Source organism: Molothrus aeneus, chromosome 4, assembly GCF_037042795.1.
Source record: "Molothrus aeneus isolate 106 chromosome 4, BPBGC_Maene_1.0, whole genome shotgun sequence".
Taxonomy (NCBI): Eukaryota; Metazoa; Chordata; class Aves; order Passeriformes; family Icteridae; genus Molothrus; species Molothrus aeneus.
Window position 1 is genome coordinate 50,883,649 of NC_089649.1, and position 21,172 is coordinate 50,904,820.

The 21,172-nt window shown below is 38.9% G+C and overlaps 1 protein-coding gene across 2 annotated transcripts in view; it reads left to right on the forward strand.

The window, feature by feature from the left end:
• RFC1 (replication factor C subunit 1) overlaps positions 1 to 21,172 on the forward strand; it is a 37,137-nt gene that overhangs the window by 12,116 nt on the left and 3,849 nt on the right. For both annotated transcript variants that reach the window (XM_066548499.1, XM_066548501.1), the window contains 20 exons: positions 4,554 to 4,786; positions 5,511 to 5,585; positions 7,338 to 7,415; positions 7,743 to 7,830; positions 7,926 to 8,155; positions 9,224 to 9,331; positions 9,851 to 10,030; positions 10,331 to 10,435; positions 11,383 to 11,779; positions 12,702 to 12,811; positions 14,142 to 14,256; positions 14,696 to 14,784; positions 16,222 to 16,359; positions 16,778 to 16,873; positions 17,036 to 17,134; positions 17,573 to 17,727; positions 17,844 to 17,961; positions 18,877 to 19,022; positions 19,464 to 19,677; positions 20,695 to 20,886. In XM_066548499.1, coding sequence (XP_066404596.1) covers positions 4,554 to 4,786; positions 5,511 to 5,585; positions 7,338 to 7,415; positions 7,743 to 7,830; positions 7,926 to 8,155; positions 9,224 to 9,331; positions 9,851 to 10,030; positions 10,331 to 10,435; positions 11,383 to 11,779; positions 12,702 to 12,811; positions 14,142 to 14,256; positions 14,696 to 14,784; positions 16,222 to 16,359; positions 16,778 to 16,873; positions 17,036 to 17,134; positions 17,573 to 17,727; positions 17,844 to 17,961; positions 18,877 to 19,022; positions 19,464 to 19,677; positions 20,695 to 20,886 — 2,966 coding nt within the window. The remainder of the gene's footprint in view (positions 1 to 4,553; positions 4,787 to 5,510; positions 5,586 to 7,337; positions 7,416 to 7,742; positions 7,831 to 7,925; positions 8,156 to 9,223; positions 9,332 to 9,850; positions 10,031 to 10,330; positions 10,436 to 11,382; positions 11,780 to 12,701; positions 12,812 to 14,141; positions 14,257 to 14,695; positions 14,785 to 16,221; positions 16,360 to 16,777; positions 16,874 to 17,035; positions 17,135 to 17,572; positions 17,728 to 17,843; positions 17,962 to 18,876; positions 19,023 to 19,463; positions 19,678 to 20,694; positions 20,887 to 21,172) is intronic.

Genomic DNA, 21,172 nt, shown 5'->3' on the forward strand with positions numbered 1-21,172 from the left:
TCTTAAAGGTAACCTTCTTAAAGAGGCAAAAGATGAGTACAAAACTCAATCCTGCCAAGTGTTGGGAGTGTTGGCTGCTGACCCATGCATAGGTAAAGTAAATAAAGTCAATACTAGAACTGTAGACAAACCTTATTTTCTGCACCCTCCATTTAGCTTAGACAGCAATGCCTGTTGCTGGAGATGGCAGGTCCTGTAGCGCAGGAACTGTTTAAGTTCTTGTGCAGAAAAGGTGTCACTGAAACTGAAAAATGTCCAGAGTATTATAATTTTTACAAGTAATGTAGATTTAATGATTTTAGGATGTAGTCCTTTAGCTCTATACAGAAATCCTTATGTAGTAGTCTACAAATGCCATTCAACATACATAATAATAAGTAGAAATCAGTTACGCTCTGTACGTGCCCTGCCTATATTTAGAGTTGGTTTTATGACATCATAGTAACAGGCTGTTCCTGCCTCAAATATTTTGTATCCTAAATAGAATAGGAACCAGGGAATTACATTTTCTAGTGATGAGCAACTCAACAGTACAGAAATAATAAATTAATGAAATACATTGTTCTGAGGGCCTGTCCTATGCTGCTTGTTGCCATTGTCCCTGTGTGCAATAGAGTGCTCCCTTTTTAGATTGGCTGAGGTCATTCCTGTACCCAAGTCTTTTACAAGGATCTGAATTTATTTTTAAAACAGCCGAGATAATTTTTATCAGGCTCAGTTAGGGAACAACCTCAGGTGTTGTTCAGTAATCAACAGGTGAAACTCTTTTAAAAAGGGTGAGGGTAGGAAAGAGGAATAACAAGCAGTTACAAGTGACCTGCTGGCATTGGTTTATTAACATAATTGTGCTGCTGCTGGAACAGTACATGAAATGAAAGCCAGCTGTGCTTTAACGTCATGGAATAGCTCTTAAAACCCCCAGGATGGCAGTTGTTTGTTGCTAGGGAAGTTTGTCCTCCTACATTGCCTGGCATAATGGATCCCAGCTTCATGTGTAGTGTTTGTGTACAAAATAATTAAAAGCAATCTCCTGATGGTCGCTGCCTGTGTGTTCCATTGATCACATGGGTAGCTTGCCCTTTGCTGCCTGTACTTGATTTCCAGAAGCCTCAACTAGAATACTTTACTTGTGTTTGTAGTTCTGAGCTGATCCGGGAAAAAACAGTGTAAGTTCAGGATATTTTTTCATTTTTATTTCATTTTTCATTCATAGCACACAAAAGTGGATCAATGTAAACAGGAAATACTGTTCTTGGAATAGTTGTGTTCTGCTCTAGAAAGGTTTTACAACAGAAAAGTCATCTAGTTGATGCTGAAATTGATTCTTGTTTCTCATTGAAGTCCATTCCCCCATGTAAGGCTATCTTGAGGTTTGCCCAGCAATTGCTATAAGAATGCAATTAATCTACAATTTTTGCAAGTTAAAACCCAAATTTTCGCTTGTATTTTCCACAAATTATTGTCTTGCTTCTTATAAATAAGAAGACATCTTTTTCCTTTTACAGGTCACATGTTGCATGTTGAGCACCATTGACCTGATTAGTGCAGCAGCAGTAGTATCACTGTCTTGGCACCTTCAGGGCTGTAAATCAAGTTGCCTTCATGCTTACAAGGAGACTGGAAGTGTGCAGCTGATGAACTTTGCTGTTCACTTCTGTGGCAGCAGGTGTATGGGAGCAGTTTGTTTGGAGGAAAAGTGTTAAGGTTTTCCTAAAGAAGTTGGTGTTTTTCAGTATTTGAACTAAGGGGAGTGCCTGGAGATCAGGTGAATTTGTGATGTGTTCATGGATTTCCTGAACCTGGGATGAAAATGCAGCCTGAGTGTCAGTCTCCTAAAGCCTCTTTTGAAACCCACTTTTAATAGAATCAGGCTGGTTTCATTTCCTAATGACAACTTCCATGTTCTCATTCTCATTTTTCTTTATTTTTATTTATCAATGACTGTTCATAAGTGAGTCTCTTGTCTGTCTTCAGCCACTGCTTGCAGTCAATAAATGCTTCTAATCCTGTCATTTCTTGGAGCAACATAATTAAAGCCAAGTCCTAACTATTGATAATATGTAGTACTGTCTTCCTAAATGACTTGAGTGCATAATTTTTTTAAATTAAAATCTAATTGTATTTACTCTACTTCTTTCTACTTAAGAGAAAGCAATATCCTGTTGGGTTTTATTGCTATTTATGGTTATAAGTGAATAATGAAAAAAATCAATATTGCATACAGATCCTCTGATAACAGTAATGATAAGTAAAAGTTCTTTTTTAGCATTGAGCAGTCCTTAGTTTAAGAAAAACTGGGAGCTGGGGGGGCAGAGTAGGATTTGTGTAATCTTAAGACAAATAAATGTAATTACTTCTACATTAACTGCTGATTTACAGTAACAGTATATTTTATTCCTGCAAATGGTTTTTTTGTTAAAGTGAAAAATTTGAAAGAACCAGAAATATTCTTGAAATTGAGATAAGTAATCTCCTATTCAGACTTGAAACTATTGTAAATTAGGAGTCTACAGCATCTGGTGTCCAAATCTCCCTGAACAGTCACAGTTTGTTAAATTGAGCTAAATGGCAGTAGGACATTTACTGCTGCATTGGGAAAATAAATTGTGTTGAGAATAGGAAAGCTTTTAGCTTTGTGTAAAACCTGCTGTTGTCAGCTGAGGGCCTGGGATTGAATTTTCTCTTCCATAATGCTTTGTGAATTCACTTGGCTGAAATGCCACTTTCTCTTGGATAAATTTTTGTCTTTAGGCATTCTAGAGATGCATCTCTGTGTTAGTTTTTCCCTTTCTGAACTTTCTCTCCCAGCAATAGGTGGAATCCTGCTTGGTTCTCATTATAGTCTGCCTAGTAAGTGCTCAGTAGCAGCAAGTTCTGGCTTATGCCTGAAACACTCCAAACACTGCCATCTGTTGAGAACAGGTGAAACAAAAAACAATTGTTTCTCTCCATCTTTGCCTAGAATACAACAAAAATAAGAGATGACAGACTAGGAATAGATATAAACAAAAATAAGAGATGACAGGGAAGTGGTAAGAAAACAAATTTTTGTTTGAAAAGAAATATGGGGACTTAAATTAGGGGTTGCTGGAAAATGAACATGTTTTTGTGATAATGCTTTCAATTCAAGTTCTGTTAAAAAGAGGATGTTTAGAACAATCTGTGTTTATGATATGTTGAGGTGAGTGTCTAAAGCATCTCTATTTTGAGAAAAGTAAAACTAGACTTCAGTTAGAGGCATGCAAATAAAACTGCCTCTGTTTCTGTTCCTCTCAAGTCTTTCTGCTGCTTTTATAGAGTGTCTGATATTAATTTTGAGTATTTTCTTTCAGCTTATTTGCTCACTTTGAGTTTGTAGAAGAATTCACAAAGATGATGCTTTTACCATTTGTAGAAGTTTGTCCAGGGATGTTTGTCTTCTGTGCTGTTGTATTAATCTGATATGTGGGGTTTTGTATGCCTCAGTGAGAGGGTTTCATTTGTAGAACTGTCAGTAAGACTTCACAACATGACCTAAAACTCTTTGAAGTCCTTGGTATTCATTTTTTGTTGATTAATTGATTAACTGGATGAAAAATTTGGGTTAAAAATTAATAAAAAGCCATCAAACCCTCTTTCTTTTTCATTGCTGGGCAGGCTATGTCTTGGTTATTAGAGAAGAATCTGAAAAGGAGAGATTAAAATTTTGCTCAGTGGTCTGTGGGATAATTCTCAGTAAGACTCTGTATGCCACTTTTCCTCCTCCTTTCAAACTGAAAAATCCATTTTGTCTTGCTGACCTTGTCTGATTTCTGTGTTCTGTGAAATTGTTGTTTTTCTTTTAGTTGGTTTCAACTGTACTGGAAGGAGGTGTGTTTAAGTGCAGAGATGTAGAAAGCTCATACATAGAATCTCTAAAATGGAAAAAGTGAAAAAATGGCATTGAAATGTTTTTGCTAAAATATTCATAAACTATGAGCAATACTTAAAAAAATAACTAGGAAGCTTACCCAAGAATCCTTTTTTCCTTTTTTTTTTTTGTAAAAAAAAGTTCTGATATTTTTCCTTGGTTTGTAATGTAAGATAGATGCTTAAGAATGCATGTCTACAAAGCCTATGTTAGCTGCTTTGTTGATGAGTACTGTAAAGTAATAAAATAAACGTGGCTTTGTGCATCATCTAAAATGTAAAGGAAGAGTCACGCTGTTCAATTTGACATGAATTGAGGAGGGAGTTCAAATTTCATTGATCTAGATCTTCTGTTTATTTTCCTCATTTAAGAAGGGAAGGCATTCCTTGTGAACTTGTCTAATTGAGAGGTAATGTGTGAGCGCAAGTAACAATATTGTGTTGTTATTTCAGTACTGAATCTGTTCAGACTTGAGTTATGCTATTCAAGGTGTTAAACACTACATGTTGTGCAACTCAGCCTTTTTTTCAGAAAACTTTGGAATGCCTGTTGCATTTTTTAAGGATTGAGTTCATGTAATGTGCTAAAATAGTTGTCTTGGCAGTTCTGTTATTAGAACTTGAGTTCTGTGTACCAGAAGTAATGGAATTCTCTTTGTGTTTAGATGAAGATGATGATTTTGCCAATAAAAGAATTTCCCTGAAACCGAAGGAGAACGGGACATCAGGGGTTGGTTGTCCAAGAACAAATACTGTGAAAAAAGAGGAGGTAAAACCACAAGCTAAAAGCAAACCCCTCTCTCCAGTGAAACAGACTCCCACCTCTGCACTTGATTTCTTTGGGACAAGGAGTGTCCAACGCTCAGAAAAGAAGCTGGTAGCAAGTAAAAGGAGAGAGGTGAGTCCTGATGGAGGCTCCTACTCGTGTGTCTGGTGGCAGCTCAGAATGAACAGTTGGACTGCAAGGAGGGGCTGAAGTGCTGCTCCTACCTCCTGTTACTCTGTATGAGCACTCACATAGAAGTTGAGCTCTCATGATCCACATGTGCACATCAACTCCTCAAATACAAGTTTGGAGTGGTTTCCATGTTTGATAAGATAGCACGAAGTTGAAGGTAGTATTTTCTTATTGCCCCTTCTCAAGTGACATTTCTTGAAATCCATTAGGTTTTCTTAGGTTGGTGAGTGGAAGGGATAGCTTAGGGTGGAGGGCAGGCAGGAGAGGGAGAAGGTTGTTTTCCCAAGCTTTATGGGGCACATATTCGTGGAATAACAAAGCACTCAGTAAAAGTATGGAGGAACTTAAAAATTCCCAGTATAGTTACTAATGTATTTTTCAAGTGATGTATTTTTTTTTTTCATTTGATAGCTTGAGAGATGTTTAGCATTGTTTTAATAGTTGAGATATTGACATTATAGCATGGTCTTGTTTTGAATAACAAAACCCCTTGAAAATAGCCTTGTTTAATAGTGTTTAGGTTAGAGAGCTAGAAATTAATGTTGCATGTCTCATTCACAGTCCTTTTCTAGAAGCATACAGAAGGAATCTATACATGTGAAGTTATTATAATTGACACAGTAATGGGGTAACTGAATAATTGGTCTTTTTTTCTTTAATATAGCCTTCACAGAGCAGAGACAGCACACTAGATGATGAGGCTATTGCTAGGCAACTGCAGCTTGAAGAAGATTCAGAGGTAAAAGCTCTACAAATTTAATGCTCTATATCAAGAGCAGTTTGTTTAACTTAAAATTGGTTTTCCTTAAGAAGTTAAGATGGACTTTCCAGGTATGCTGTAACTAAGTGTAATAAAATTCATCAATATGTGCAAGCCTGGTCACACAGTTATTTTTATAGGCAATATTTCAGTTATGTAAATAGAATGTATCACTTAGTCTGGATAGAGAGAAAATCGATTTTCTCTGTGCAGCTGATGTGCTTCTAATAATCCTGCCTTTCACACAGAATTCACTTTCTGCTTCCTCATGTTTTGATGGCGTTATGTTTATTTTCATTCTCTGGAGTAAAAAATTAAAAGTCATTGCCATCCATGGTCTGTTTTACATGTCTTTTAAATTTTCTTATAGTTGAGAAAAATGTGAATGGCCCTTACATGTCTTAAACTTTCCTATTTGAATCAGTACTACTATGAGGGAAGGTACACATATTTACTTGCTTTTGGGAAAACTTGATTTCCCACATATATTTGTAATATTGAGTATTGTTTGAAATAAGTAGATTGTACAGACAAATCTGCACCTCTGAAAGTAAGGATGAGAGAAAGTGAATCCAGCTTTACCCTACTAGAAAGTTAAACAACCAGTCAGGAAAAATAAGATGATGTCTTTCTTTGAACTGATCTTATCCATAACTGTCAGAGTTTCTATGCATCCCAGAACTTTATTTCAGGGGTGTCTCTGCCCCAGTCTGCTTTGCACTGGGTGCTCTCTGCCCTTTCCCTTCCTCACTATACTCAGGGAAGGTAGATTTCACTGTATGGACACATACAGACAATGCCTGTGGCATACTGGTTTTATAAAGTCATCTATTGGGATCTTAAAGCATGGCATGTTGGATTTCAATTATGAAAGTAATTCTGTTGTTCTCCTGTTGAAACAGTGGTCAATATTTATTGGCAATAATGAACACTATTCATGAATAGAAATGGTTTTCCCCAAGGTACCATATTGCACAGGAAAGGTAACCAAAGGATCAGTTATCACTGGAGATGTCAGGTTTATGTTAAGTGAAATAAAAATGAAGCCAAACTGACTTTGGTGGGGTTTTTTTACAACTAATAAATAACTCTCAGATGTTGTGCACTGTTTGTTTTTACTGGTTCTTTCATCAGAGAAAATCACTTGTATGAGTATAAGTAATAGAAAGTTAAAGTATATTTGCTTCCCTAAAGTAAATAGAACTGACACTAAGAGCAGGGCTAAGGGCAGTAGTTAAGTTCTCCAGAACAGAATTTTTTAATATGCATTTTTTGCTAATAGTAAATGAGAATAAAGCATTCATTCTGGAGATATTATAATTTTTAACAGGCATCATTACTACTTGTCTTTTGGGACTGCTTTTGATAAAGCCAGCAGGTTACATGTTGTTGCAGGCTGTTTGTTGTCAGGTGCAGCCTTCAAAGTTTGATTATTTAAAATAAAAGGGTACACAACAATAAAATATATGAATGAAAAACTCATTTGAAAACAGCTTATAGAGGCATAATAATGTTTCTAGTGCAACAAGTCCATTTTTCTCACTAGATTTAACTAGTCTTGTTTTCTGGGGGAGACAAGTAATTCTTCAGTGCCATTTCCAGAAATTTATTTGCCTCTGGTAGGACACCCTTTTTCTAGCTATGTGCTCACTTAAGAGTTTTTGTAAAAATACACTAGAGTTAGAACTTGTTTGGCATTAGCCTAAAAATCTTTTTTTTTTTTCCTTTCAGCTGGAGAGACAGCTGCATGAAGATGAAGAATTTGCTAGAACTCTGGCCATGTTGGATGAAACACCACAGAAGAAAAAGGTTGAATTCTTTTTAAACTTACACTTTTAGGAGCTGCATTGCTGGGAGTGTTCTTACTTTTACACCTTTGTTTTGAGACTTCCATACAAATGCCTTAAAAACAGCAGGAAAATGTTTTCATGGAAATAGCATACTCACTTCTTATACTGCCCTCCTGGCTTTTCCTTGCTCAGTAAAGGGTGTCCTGCCTAATCAGACAGTGTGTGCTGGATGCCTCTGTAGGGATGGTATTGTAAGTTCTAGTCCCAGTTAAGTGAAGTGTGTTGCTGTGTCTCTGTGGGAGCTTGGGACACACATCCCTGACTTTGGCATCGTGTGTTTATTTAGGCTCGGAAAAACACAGAAGGAGAGCAAACAGTACAGAGCATCAACAGCAGCCCTAATACAACAGCAGGGTACAAGCAGTCAGAAGGAGGTAGGACACAGAAACTGAAAAGCATTGCACTAATTTATAATATTAATGAGATACATTTTTATATATGAACTCTTCTCCCTTTGCCTCCTGTCAAGTGAAAGCAACAGACTCAGCTGGTGCAGCCATGAATTACTCTGCAAAGCCACAAGCTAAATCTGAACAGTTGAAAGGTTCTTGTTTACCTCCACAATCATCTAATGGTAAAAAAGAAGAGATTGCTGGAAAGGAAAGAGGTGCTCAAAATGCACTAAGAGGAAAAGCAGCTTCAGGGAAAGAAGAGAAGACAACACCAAAGAAGGAGAAAGTTTCTCCCAAGAAGACTGAGGTAGGAGCTATCAAAATTAATTTAGATGTCTTGGTGGAGTTTGCAGGAAAATAGTTTTCATTTATTATAGGTGTCACTGTTGTAACTTGGTGGTTTGAATCTCCTGAGCATCTTTTAAGGTTTTGAATTCTGGTAAGACTGTAAGTTCCTTCTTTACAGCAGTTGTAAAACTAAGTGTAAAAAATTATTTGGCAAAGTGTAAATTGAACAGATGAAGGACCTGAGGTTCTCTAATGCCCATTAAGGTGTGCAGGTACACTGCAAAATCAGTTCTGTGCTTTCTCTTGTTTAACTTGGCTGGAAAACGCAGAATGCAGGAATTCTGACACTTAGTGAGTGCAAACTTACTGATGTCAGTGTGGTGACCTGGGGATCTGTTCCGTGGTTAAAATGATGGGTGGCATTGTTTAGGTATTTATATTTCTCTCCCTAGTCTCCTTTTTTTTCTTATTATTGACATGCTATGTAAGAATAGAATTTGGGGTTTTATATCTGATTCAGTAACTGTATTTGTTGAGCACTGGCAGTTACTGGCAGCATTAAAATGTACTTCTTAATCATAGAGTATGAAGTACCCCATTTTGACAATTAAATAGCAGTTGTAATCAGAAGGGAGAGCCTGCACCTCCTTTTGAGGTCAGTTTTTAGCATTGTTTGCTGATTGAGAAGCTTAAGTGTCTCTTAAAGTGTACTTCATAGTATTTCTACTTTTTATATAAGTGTACATCATAAATAGGATGTGAATTTAAAGTGACAATTGAAGAGTTGAGTGATCGTGTATATGTGCAATAGATGAAGCTACAGAAACCTGCCAATAAACAATGGGTACATATTTTTTAAACTCTCACATTTTTGAAGTATTTTTAAAAGGAACAAGGAAAAACACCTCAACACAAGCACCAAAAGGAGAGCAAGATTCAGTATTGCATGTTAATAGATTATAAACAAGTGTTAGAACTTGGTTTTCCTTTGGTGCGTGAAAATGTCTTAAGCTGTGAAGCTTGGGTTTATCTTGCTGTTTTTATATCTGTAATATGTATATTAGTTTTTTTTCCTCTCCTGACCCAGTCTATAAGTCCTGAGGACTCTGAAAAGAAGCGAAACAATTACCAAGCTTACCGAAGCTTCCTCAATCGTGAGGGTCCCAAAGCACTGGGCTCCAAAGAGATACCTCAGGTAAGCTTGGCTGCAGGATTCTATATATGATGGGGAGTGTTTGGTAGACCTACTGCTGTAAGTAGTTTAAAAAAATATCAACATAACTGTTTAAAGACTGGTATTTTTTTCCCAGTAGGAAGAATGTATTGGAAAAACATAAGTTGTAATGCTAAGCAGTGACTAGATGTAAGGAAGTGTACTTAAAGAATTTGTACTCAGAACTTGATTTAGGAAGTCATGATAATTAAAAATAGTTACAGGTCTTAAAGTTGAAGATTGCTGTCACTCAATTGATTCATATGCTATGCTTGAAGCACAAAGTGCTACAAGTATGGTCAGGTAAACAGTGTGTGGAGTTGTGTTGGTAGCTATTCTCATTGGAACTTTTAGAACTATTACCTAGCTAGGTACGATAGTCTGATTTGTAAAGTTTCATAGGGTACTTGATGTGGTAGAGGGTTAAAATAGCTGATGGTTAAGGGCTATTTGGTAGAATTGTATCAGTAATGGCATTTTCTGCAATGCTCTGGTTCTCAGGGAGCTGAGAACTGCTTGGAGGGGCTGACATTTGTAATTACGGGAGTTCTGGAGTGCATTGAGAGAGATGAGGCCAAGTCTCTGATTGAGCGTTACGGGGGAAAGGTAACCGGCAATGTCAGCAAGAAAACAAATTACCTGGTGATGGGCCGGGACTGCGGCCAGTCCAAGTGTGAGAAGGTGAGTGGGCTCCTGCCTGGCCAAAGGCAAAGTGCAGCTCAATTGTTCCTCTCTTATCTGGTAATTTCCAGTATCCCTGCCACAACAAAGTGCATCTTTAAAATGAAAAGTTGCCAAGTGGCTTACGACTCTGTTTTGTTTTTACTTCTGTGCATACATACAACACACAGAGATATCTACATCTATATCAACTCTTGTTGTGTTCCTAGTCATAGTTTTTTTACTAGAAAACACTTTGAAATTAATTACAGAAATCCTAATGTAATGTGATTTCACATTTAATTCTTTCTTTTGCTTCAGGCATCAGCTTTAGGTACAAAAATTATTGATGAGGATGGTCTGTTTGATCTTATTCGAACTATGCCAGGCAAAAAGTCAAAATATGAGCTGGCAGCTGAAACAGAGGTATGCTTTTTTTGCTTTAGTTTGTTTTTAATTGAAAGGAGTTTGTCTTCTCAAACAATCATCAGTTTGACCTTTTAGGTTAAAAGTGAAAATTTTTTGTTTGTGCTGAACACAAATGACTCTACTTGGGAGCTAAAGGTTATTTTCGCGCTCTGACATTATTCTGCATTTTAGGTACCTGACAGAGCAGGTAATTGCATCTCCTTAGATGGTATTGGGTTGAAACAAGGAGTATTCATTCTTTGGAATAAGTAATTGTGACTGATACCACGTGGTACCCAGACAGGCCCAGAAATATGTAAACTATGTGTATATGTAACAGATCGTGTCTTTACGTGGTACCTGAACTACAAATATTAAAGGGAATTTTTTCAATACGAAAAAAGAGGTACCAAGTTTTATGTGCACGTTTAAATTTAGCTTGTAGTGGCTGATAGAATGTTATTAGAATCTCTGTTAGCTCTAATGTGTGGTGCATTCATTACAAGACATGACTTGTTTATGCAAAGATACCATTAATGTCCCAGGGAAAAGCAACTTTGAGCTTATTAGCTATCACTTAGGCTCCCTTTGAATTGTTTTGGGTTGAGCAACTTTTGGAAGTGTTTTGCAAGAGTTTCAAGGGTGTCTGACCCGTTTGTTCCAATCTTACAGTCATCAGTTTAGCATTGTAGGATGCCTCAGGCTTTGTGAATTAGGGGGCTGCTTTTGGAATGACCTGAACACTTCCTACCTCTTTTTTGTGGGTTGTACCACAGAACCTGGTGACATTGTGTTTAGCTGTGCTTTATTTCTCAGAAAGTATTTCTGTATCTGCTCTTGAAGGTTTTTTTAATCAATACATAAGCTTTGTCAATTTCTAAGCCCCCTGTAATTGTTAAAATAAATATGCTGTTTATTTACCGTATTTTTCCTTTAATTTCTTTTTAATTTTTTATTTTCCTAAGGCAAAGAAAGTGGAGTCAAAACCCAAAAAGACACCAGAGAAAGCTGAGGCTGGGAAAAGGAATTTTAGCCCCTACAAAAGGGAAGCTAATAATAAAAAATACAAGTCTACTCCTGAAAAAGGAGAAACCATCAGATCTGTCAAGAAAGAAACCACTGCTGTTCGAAAACTTACGGACTTTAAACGTCAGACTGTAGAGGAGAAAGAAGCCCCAAAACCTAAGGGGAGCTTGGTTTCTGAGGTTAATGAAGATGGCACAGAGAAATTGCTGTGGGTAGATAAATATAAGCCTGTATCTCTTAAGGCAATTATTGGACAGCAGGGTGAGCAGAGCTGTGCCAATAAACTGCTCCGGTGGCTCAGAAACTGGCACAAGAGCACCTTGGAAGATGGACAAGGTGACTGGCCTGGTTAATTTTCTCTCTGTTCTTTCATGCTAATCATGCTCTTTGGTTCCCTGGAGCACTGAGGGCCTGGGTGGTAGCAGAGCAGCTCTAGAAATTGGGAGTAAGGCTGCACTCAGATGTGTTTTTAGCAGCAATTGAGCCTGAGGTTTTTTCAGTGAAGTAGTTTTTCATTTACTACCCACCTTCCCACCTGAAAAAAGAGCAGAAAAATGTGTCTTAAAAGACTTTTTCCCCTAAGTCTGAGTTTTCATTTTTACAAAATCCCCCCAAATATCCTACTGTGATGTATCTAAAAATGGCCTTGTGTTGAGCCCATTGATTTCTTCCTCAGCAAGAGGAAATAGGTTAGGCATGGCCAACAGTGAAGATACAGGATAAGAGCAGGTCTAAAGGGCTGCTCTCATGTGAAGGGATGAATTGTCAAGGTCCTGCCTCTGGGAAGAAGGGCATGTGTCAAGTAGACAGTTGGTCATCCTTTAGACAGACAGGTTTTTCTGTGTTTAAAAGAGTGTTTAAGTTTAGTTCAGCTCTAGTAGGTAGTGGGATTTTGGGTGTGGCGTGTTTGGGGTTTGGCTTAATTTGTTTGTGGTGGTGTGTGGGTTTGGTGGTGTTTTTGGTTTTTTATGTGTATGATATGGTTGTGAGGAAATTGCTGAAATGGTTGTATTACATTAATAGCACTTTTTGGTATTTTTCAGTTCAAAATCACTGCAAGTTATGAGCTGTAAGCTGGTTTAAACTGCTTTTACCTGAGTAGTTAGGATGCAGCTATGTGTGCATCTTTGGATGTTCTTCTCTGTCCTTAAATGAGGAAAAATTCCAATGATGCTTGATATCTTTAGCTTTAGGAGCATTGTTTTATAATTACATACTTAGGTAAAACCTGATTTTTTTTTCCTTTTTTTTTTTTTAGCAAAACCTAGTAAAACTGGAAGCAAAGATGATGGGACAGGCTTTAAAGCAGCATTACTTTCTGGTCCACCTGGAGTTGGTAAAACTACTACAGCTGCTTTGGTTTGTAAGGTGAGGTCATAATAATGGTTGTTCCCAACACTTTTGTTACATATTAATTCTGAGTCTTGATACAGGTACAGTGTGCAGGTGGGTGTGGTCTGAATGACAGGGTCTGCTCTCAGCCAGGTTGCACCTGCTCAGAACAGGGTTACAGGTGAAAATATGTGGCTATTTGGATACCTTTATCAGGTCTAAGGTGAGAAGGTACCAATGGGTGTCTGCATTTCTTTCTGTTACATTGAGAGGAAACATATCACAGTTGAATGTTGAATAATTGGAAATGGTTTTCCAAAACTGTGAGCATTCAGCACTGGTTCTGCAAGTTGGAGAATATTTGCATTTAGTGGGAGTCAAATTCTGGCAAGCTTTTTGAAAGGCTAAGGTCATGGTTTTTATATGTCTAACAGAGAGATATTTCCTAGATTTCTTCCAAATTGAAATGCTACTTCAGGATGAGAGAAATTGACAGGGCTATGTGTCCATTTCTAAATCTGAATTTAGAAATCTGTTGTATAGAATAACTCTCAATCCTTTTCTCCCCGTCCCCCCACTGCATGTCTTTGAGCTCTGTGCCAACAAGTTGATGCCACACCTAGAGCTAGACTAGAAAAGGTGAATGTGCTGTCTTGGGCTCGCTTTTTTTTCCTTAAAGCATGTCATTTTCTGTTTCTGGTTTCCAACCTGGCTTGTTCTCAGCTGCCTCAGGACTCTACAGAGCATTTCTCTGTGCTCCACAGGAAATGCCAGCAAAACAGACCAATGCTGTGTGTGCTCAGTGCTGTGTTCTGGCTGCCTCTGGCAGGAGAGTTTGCTGATAAAGGAGCAGCTGGGTTAAGTTGTGTCAGGGACTGACAGAAGTGTTAGTGCTGCTGTGGGAGTCATGTGTTTCCTGTTGATTAAATAGTTGAAAGCTTCTCTTTCCTGGAGCTTTCAGAGCCATGTGGTATGTTTCTTTGTTATGCAGCTGGAAATACCATGGAGCTTAGCCAGCCTTGGCTCACAGATCTGTTCCTATCCCTGCTGGCAGTTCTGTTAATCTTCCAAAATTTAAAATGTGCCACTGACTCCAATGCTTCTGCATCCCCCTCAATTAAACCAAAAAGAAAACCAACCAACAACAAAAAAATTCAAACAAACAAACAAAAAACTACAACAAAAAAACCCCACCACAAAACAAAACAGAAAGTGTCTCTTTTGGGCCTATCTGTTTCACACATGGCTATAGAGTTTTTTTTGAATTGTTAGAGAAAAGGAGTAAAGGGGAGAAAGTAATTAAAGCTATATGATTTGTCACTGATTTGTGTTCTCACTTTTTATGTGGTTTGTGTGTTTGGACCAGGAGCTGGGGTATAGCTACGTGGAGCTGAATGCCAGCGACACTCGCAGCAAGAACAGTCTGAAGGAAGTCGTTGCTGAGTCACTTAACAACACCAGCATCAAAGACTTCTGTTCTGGTGCGTCTGTTGTTTGAAGGAGATTTTTGTTTTATTAAGAGTCTGCTTGGAGGAAGGACAGAGCTCCCTTATTGCACAACGTTAGGAATATACCTTGCTCATCAGGTGGAAGGGCCTGGCTCTAATAGGGATGGGTTCATGTAGTAAGCTGTTATATTTCTTCTTCGGTTTAGAATTAAATCCTGCTACTTGGAAAATGAGTTGTTAATCTGCACAAACTTCTCAAGAACTGTGCAGTTGCTCCTCTGTTCCATGGGACTTGTTTCTAAGAAAATAACATGAGGTTATAGTCTGGTCTGTGAACATAGATTCATGTGATCAAGTGGCAGAGCCACCACCTCAGTAGCCCAGGATGGTGTTATCTTACTTAGCATTGGGTAAAACTCTGAGCAAGACTCCTTTATTCTCATCTCATTTTCTTATCCATATTCATTTTCAGGTGCATCTTCATCAGTTAGCGGGAAGCATGTATTGATCATGGATGAAGTGGATGGTATGGCAGGCAATGAAGACAGAGGAGGGATTCAGGTGAAGCCACTGTAGTTCCTAGCTAATGCCATTGCCAAGAGTGTGTGCCATATATAGCACAAGATAGTCAAGCCACTCTGTCCTCAACCCATGGTCCATAAACAAACTCTCTGCAGAGTACAGTCTGACATGTTTTAGAAGCCTGTTTTGGTGTAAGAATTGTGCCTTGGTAGATGGGGGAAAAAGGATATTTGTGTAGAAGAAGCCTGGAGTGATGAACTTGAGTGTGTGCACTTTAGAACAGGTACATTTATCCTAAGGTCTCTGTAAGGTGACATCTCCCTGCAGTGGGAGGTTCATAGTCTGGCTGGGACTGTTGCTCTTTTGCATAGGCAGTAACACTGAGTAACTAATGTATGGCATAGGCAGCAGCACCCTTTGTTCTCTTTAGTAGCTCCAGTTTTAGCTTCTGAGGATTTCCTATAGTCACGTGCAGTACTTTGATGGTAAAGGGCATAGAAATTTTTAGCTTAGATGCAGGTATTTTCATTGTAAGAATGAAACTGAACTGATTTTCACCTTCATTAGAGCTAGCAAAGTTTGTTCTGGTGAGCCTAAAAGTGATGAAGCCTCTTGGAGCAGAGATGAGCTGATCTTTTTACTTTCTGCCTTTTCATTCTTTGACAGACACAAATGGGATGGGGCCGCTATGACAAGCGTCTTGAGCTGCTTATTTTCAGCATCAGTCTCATTACAGGGTTATGGCAATGAAGAGATGCTACCTGCTTGCTGGTCAGGCAGCAGGCCAAGGAAACTTGATGTTACAGCACACCATAAAGCCATCTTAGCCAGTTACATAGAGCAGAAGCATACTGACAGTAGTTCTATCTAATCACCTTAAGCACATGTAGCTTTGGTTAAAACAATGGTGGCCTTTTCTCGCATACAATGGCCTGTTTATAAGAGACAAAGCACAGAGCACTATTCATATTTAACCTTCTAAATATCTACTAAATAAACTTGTTGCAACTTAGAAAGCTAAACTACACAGCTCTATTGTTCTATTTCCCATGTCTTTGCTACAGCTTAGATACCTTTTCTGCTGCTTTAGCACTGTTCAGGCAGGGTGCAGCCAGAAAGCTGTGTGTGCCCTCTGGGCATAAGCCAGGTCAAACTGGCCTTTGGAGAAATGAGTCTGGTTCTGTAGGTGGACAGCTGTACTCTGGGCTGTTGGTCTTCATTGCTTCTTCAAGACAGTTCCAAACATAACTGCTGGAAGTAAGGAATGGAAGTGGGTAGGCAGCAGATCTTTTGCAGCTGAACAGAATAGGAAGTGAAAAATACAGGCAAGGGGCTAGGTTTGCACTGTGTAGAAATGTGGACTTGGCAGCTGTCAAGGATCTGATTTAAGGCAGGGACTAATGCTGCTCGGTATGACATTCTAATTGCTCTCATTATCCAGTTATCTGATGGCATTGTAACGTGTTTCAATTGCAGGAGCTGATTGCTTTGATCCGGCACACGAAGGTTCCCATCATTTGCATGTGCAATGATCGCAACCACCCCAAGATGCGCTCCTTGGTCCACTACTGCTTGGATCTCCGTTTTCAGAGACCTCGGCTAGAACAGATCAAAGTAAGTAGGCTGTGGCTGTGGCTTTATGGCTGTGGCTTTATGGGCTGCACCGAATTATCATCAGGAACTTCAGTTTTCGTGTGGCACAGTTTATTCAGAATAAATTGGATACACCACTTAATCCATCATCTCAGCGAGTAACTGTTGTTCAGAATGAATTGCCTGAGTTTCTCTTCCCAAAGCCTTTTGGATTTTAGATGTCTGTCTTAAGAATATATCCAAAATTGGTTTTTATAAACAAACATGCTCTTTTTTACACCATTGGTAAATGATGGCTTATGATTATGAGAGAAAATTTTAGCTAAATTTAAAAATTTAGAAAAATATGCAGTGTTCTTTCATACATGTGTCAGTATTTTCTGCTGGGGCAAGAACTCATAGGAATTCTCTAGTGACAGTTTCTCAATTGTGATTACAGGGTGCCATGATGTCTATTGCATTTAAAGAAGGTTTAAAAATTCCCCCACCTGCTATGCAAGAGATAATCCTGGCAGCAAATCAGGACATCAGACAGGTCAGTACCCATTCAGCATCAGTGACCATTCAGATAGCAGATTATGTACATTGAATTCAAAGTATTTAAACAGTATTTTTATGTATAAAGATTAGGCTGTTATTGCCAGAGTCTTCCATTTAAATTCTATTATGCTACAAAATTGTAAATTTTGTTCTTTAGGTTTTACATAATCTTAATATGTGGTGTGCAAAAGACAAATCACTGACTTATGATGAGGCTAAAACAGATGCCAGCAGAGCCAAAAAGGACATCAAACTGGTAAGTGTCAAATACTGGATTGGCTTTTACTGTCATATTCTGATATAATCACTTGGCTTTATAAGCATCTTTTGAACTGAAGCACTGAATAAAGCCTAGGTGCCAAGAGCTATCACATTTGCCACAAATAGTTGAAGAGTAGTATATCCAGGACTGAATCTGAATTTTGATATACTTGTCTCTTATGTAAGATGCAATTATGAAGCTCATACTTCCCATCCTTTGTTCTCTGTTTAGGACATAATTCTCTTAATATCAAAAATAAATTATAGTTCTTAAAACTGGTAAAGTTAAAGTTCTAGGGTGGAAATACTGAATGAGGGGCTTGTACTGATGAGTGAAGATACTTCTGGATACTGATTTTGTGGATACCGTGCTGTGTTTTACTTTTTGTGCTGACCTTCTAGCTGCTGACTTCTTGAAATGTCATTTATTTAGGGCCCCTTTGATGTTGTCCGGAAGGTTTTTGCTACTGGAGAGGAGGCTGCTCGTATGTCTCTTATAGACAAATCAGATCTTTTCTTCCATGATTATTCACTAGCACCTCTCTTTGTCCAAGAGAACTATGTGCATGTGAAACCAGCTGCTGCTGGGTGAGTTACTCCAAACCCTAAATTGGTATAGGCTTTTGTGTTGGGGAGTCAAGGTAGACTAAAACCTATCTGGATATTTCTGCCTTGTAACAAAGTCAACTTCATTTTTTTTCCAGAGGTAATTTAAAAAAGCACTTGGTGCTCTTGAGTAGAGCAGCTGATAGTATATGTGATGGTGATATAGTGGACAGACAGATTCGTAGCAAGCAGAACTGGAATCTTCTTCCAACACAGGTGAGCACTTAACACTCACTTTGTGTTCTTTAAGGGGGGGCTGTCCAGTGTTAAAGGTGGATCTGTGGAAATTGGTGTTTCAGTGTAGTTATATGATATGTACAGTTTGTACTTCATGTAGTGTTTTCTGTTCCACTGGCAATCAGAAGAGTTTCCTATGTCCATATTGTTGAGCCCATGCTGCAACATGAAATAAAGTCTTCTGCAATGTGGAGAAGGTGGACAGTCACAAAGCATAGAAGCACATGGTGTGTTATCACTTTTGCTGTTACAAGCCTGCTCTGTCCTTCCTCTCACCAGGGTAGGATTTCTTTCAAAGCACAGAGGACTGAAACTTGGTCACTGTACTTCTTTTAATGCTCACTGAAACACTGACAAGACTTGTGCTTAAAGGATTATGACTGGCATCAGAGAATGCATTGTAGGTGAAATTGGAAGGCACCTCTGGATGTCATCTAGTTCAGTACCGGTCCAAAGAGCTGTATGCTTAGGAACAGAGCTGACTTATGTAGATTGCAGTGTTCTTTGGAAAGCTCTCTTTCACCATGTCTGTGTGTTGGAGATCACTTGTTTGTGTGAAGTCAGCTATTTGACTGCACTCTAAACTGGACATGAGAAAAGGCCATGTTTTGGGGTTGTCTGTTTGGGTTTTTTTGGGTTTTGAAACCAAGAAAACTTCACAGGTATTTTAGAACATGGTAATAAACAGGGTGGTACAAGGGATGAAGCTGTAACCTTAGAGGGATTGACCAGAAATAAGCAATTGAGAGAGTTCTCTTAAAATAAGCTGTTTCCAGTGTGACCCTGTGTCACCTACCCCTCTTCCCTGGGGACGGTGAAGTGCAGGGCAGTGTGTCATGGTGTCCATGAGACTTTCAGTGTGATCTGAGTTTGGCATGTGTGTTACTTTTTCAGGCTATTTATGCAAGTGTTCTCCCAGGGGAGCTGATGAGGGGTTACATGTCCCAGTTTCCTGTCTTTCCCAGCTGGCTGGGGAAATTTTCATCCACAGGCAAACACGATCGTATCATTCAAGAACTGGCAATGCACATGAGCCTCAGGTAGTACTGGCATTCCTCTGATACATTCCTCTGATTCTTTCTTGTGCAGTTCATTAACTACCATCAGTTCCTTGCTGTGCTTGGTGCAAATAAGTGACATGTTCATGTGTTCTGTGAATGTGTTCCTATGTTGTTAGGGACACTTTTCTCAGTGCCTAATTTCTACAAGTCAATCACAAGTACTTTGCATTTTTCTTTTTTCCCCTGAAGTTGTTTCTCAGAGATGTGTTTCCTCAGTCTGCTTGGTGTTTAAATACCTTGCATTGGTTATTCCCCAATGCAGGTATGGCAAAAGGAATGGCACAACTTGCAGTTTGCTCTTAATGCAGCTGATTGTTATTTGCTGAGGGCCTCCTTACCTATTTGTTCTTGTCTTTAGAAGTCAATGTTGCTGGTTGGACAGATTTACTTACTCCATATTTTATTTTCAATTTGACAAAGAACTCAGACATGCAAGAGGACAGTAAATATGGAATATTTATCATATTTGCGGGATGCACTTGTCCAGCCCTTGAGAGACTTTGGACCAGATGGTGTACAACAGGCTATAACATTTATGGACTCCTACTGCTTGATGAAAGAAGATGTTGAAAATATCATGGAAATAAGCACGTGGGGAGGCAAACCCAGTCCTTTTTCAAAGCTGGATCCCAAGGTAAAATTCACCAGTGAATTTGTTTTCTATCATATCTTAAAAAAGAAATCCTAGAATAACTGCTATGGTATGGATGTGCTTTGGAAAGCCTGAAGTTGGTGGACCAGCTTAACCATAATTAATAGTAGGTCTTGTGAATCAGCTGTCAAACATACCACTAAGTTCAGGGCTAAGTCCTAAAAGATAATCAGGCTGTGCTTCACTCTGGAGTCTTACACTTTTTGTTCCTGGTGTAAAGGATTACTAGGAATCTTGTAATCTTGTCTGTTGTGTCTTGGGTATAGAAGCAGAACAGAGGAAGGACAGGAAAAGCTGGTACCTTTGTACAAGGAGGCTCTGGCTGTAAGGGCTGTGTCCTTCAGGCACAGCCCTGCCTGTCCTACTGTCCTGCAAAGGAGGAGGGACACACAGCTGCCTGTGTTACAGAGCAGGCACTGCCTTCAGAGGCTGCCTGGCAGCTTACACCTTTCCCATTCGTGTCAGACAGAAGTGCCAGACCTGGAGTGCTTCATGTACTGCTCTTCCAGAACCCAGCTACTGCACTCCAGTGGTTGGGCCCCTCACCTGGTACAAGGTGAGCTTAAGCTCAGATTGCTTTTACAAACTAGGCAGATGTGAACTGAAACAGATCAGGTGCTCATGGAAAGAGAAGAACCTGCTGTAAACTAAACCTACACTACTATCAGGTGTTTTCCCCTAGTCTGAATATGCTGCTTAGTCTGGCAAGTGTACAGTGCTGCTGAAGGGGGCTCTGGTGTGACTGTGCTGAAATTATTGTAGGCCTGAGCAAGCATCTGAAGATACACACTTTTTTGAGGATTATGTGGGACTTGTTTAAAATAAGCCTTCACCATACAGCTCTTAAACACTTTCTGTGTCCTTTTGAGAGAGTGGCATCTTCTGTGTATCTTTGGTCATGTCTTTCCAAAGGAAAGTTGATGTGGAATCTGTCAGTAAGTTTCTAACAATCTACAGTTCCTAAACTGATGCTCAGTTTCCTTCCTTCTACCCTGCCAGGTCAAAGCAGCTTTCACACGTGCCTACAACAAAGAGGCACATCTGACTCCATATTCCCTTAGTGCTGCCAAGGCATCCAAAAGGCAGTCGGGATCTGCAGCAACCTTAGAGCTGAGTGAAGACTTGACTGTGGAAGAGATCCAGTCTGATGAGGATGAGCAGGACACTGTTGAGAGTGATGCAATGATTAAGGTGATTTAATTTCCTCAGTATTAAACAACCTCACTGAAGTGTTGGGGCTTTTTTGTTTGTTTTTAGTTACCTTTCTGTGACTTTTAATTCATTAAGATGATGCTAAGAAAAAAATCACAGAAGTATTAAATAATCTCTCAACTTTTAAAATTTTAACTGGTGGTAGTGTGGAAGAGTCTAAGTTACTTCCATCCTTTGTCTTATGTTGGACCAAAGTGAGACATTACTCTAAAATTCTGCATCCAGTTCCAAAACTTAGTAATATTTCAAGTGTTTGAGGATAGTG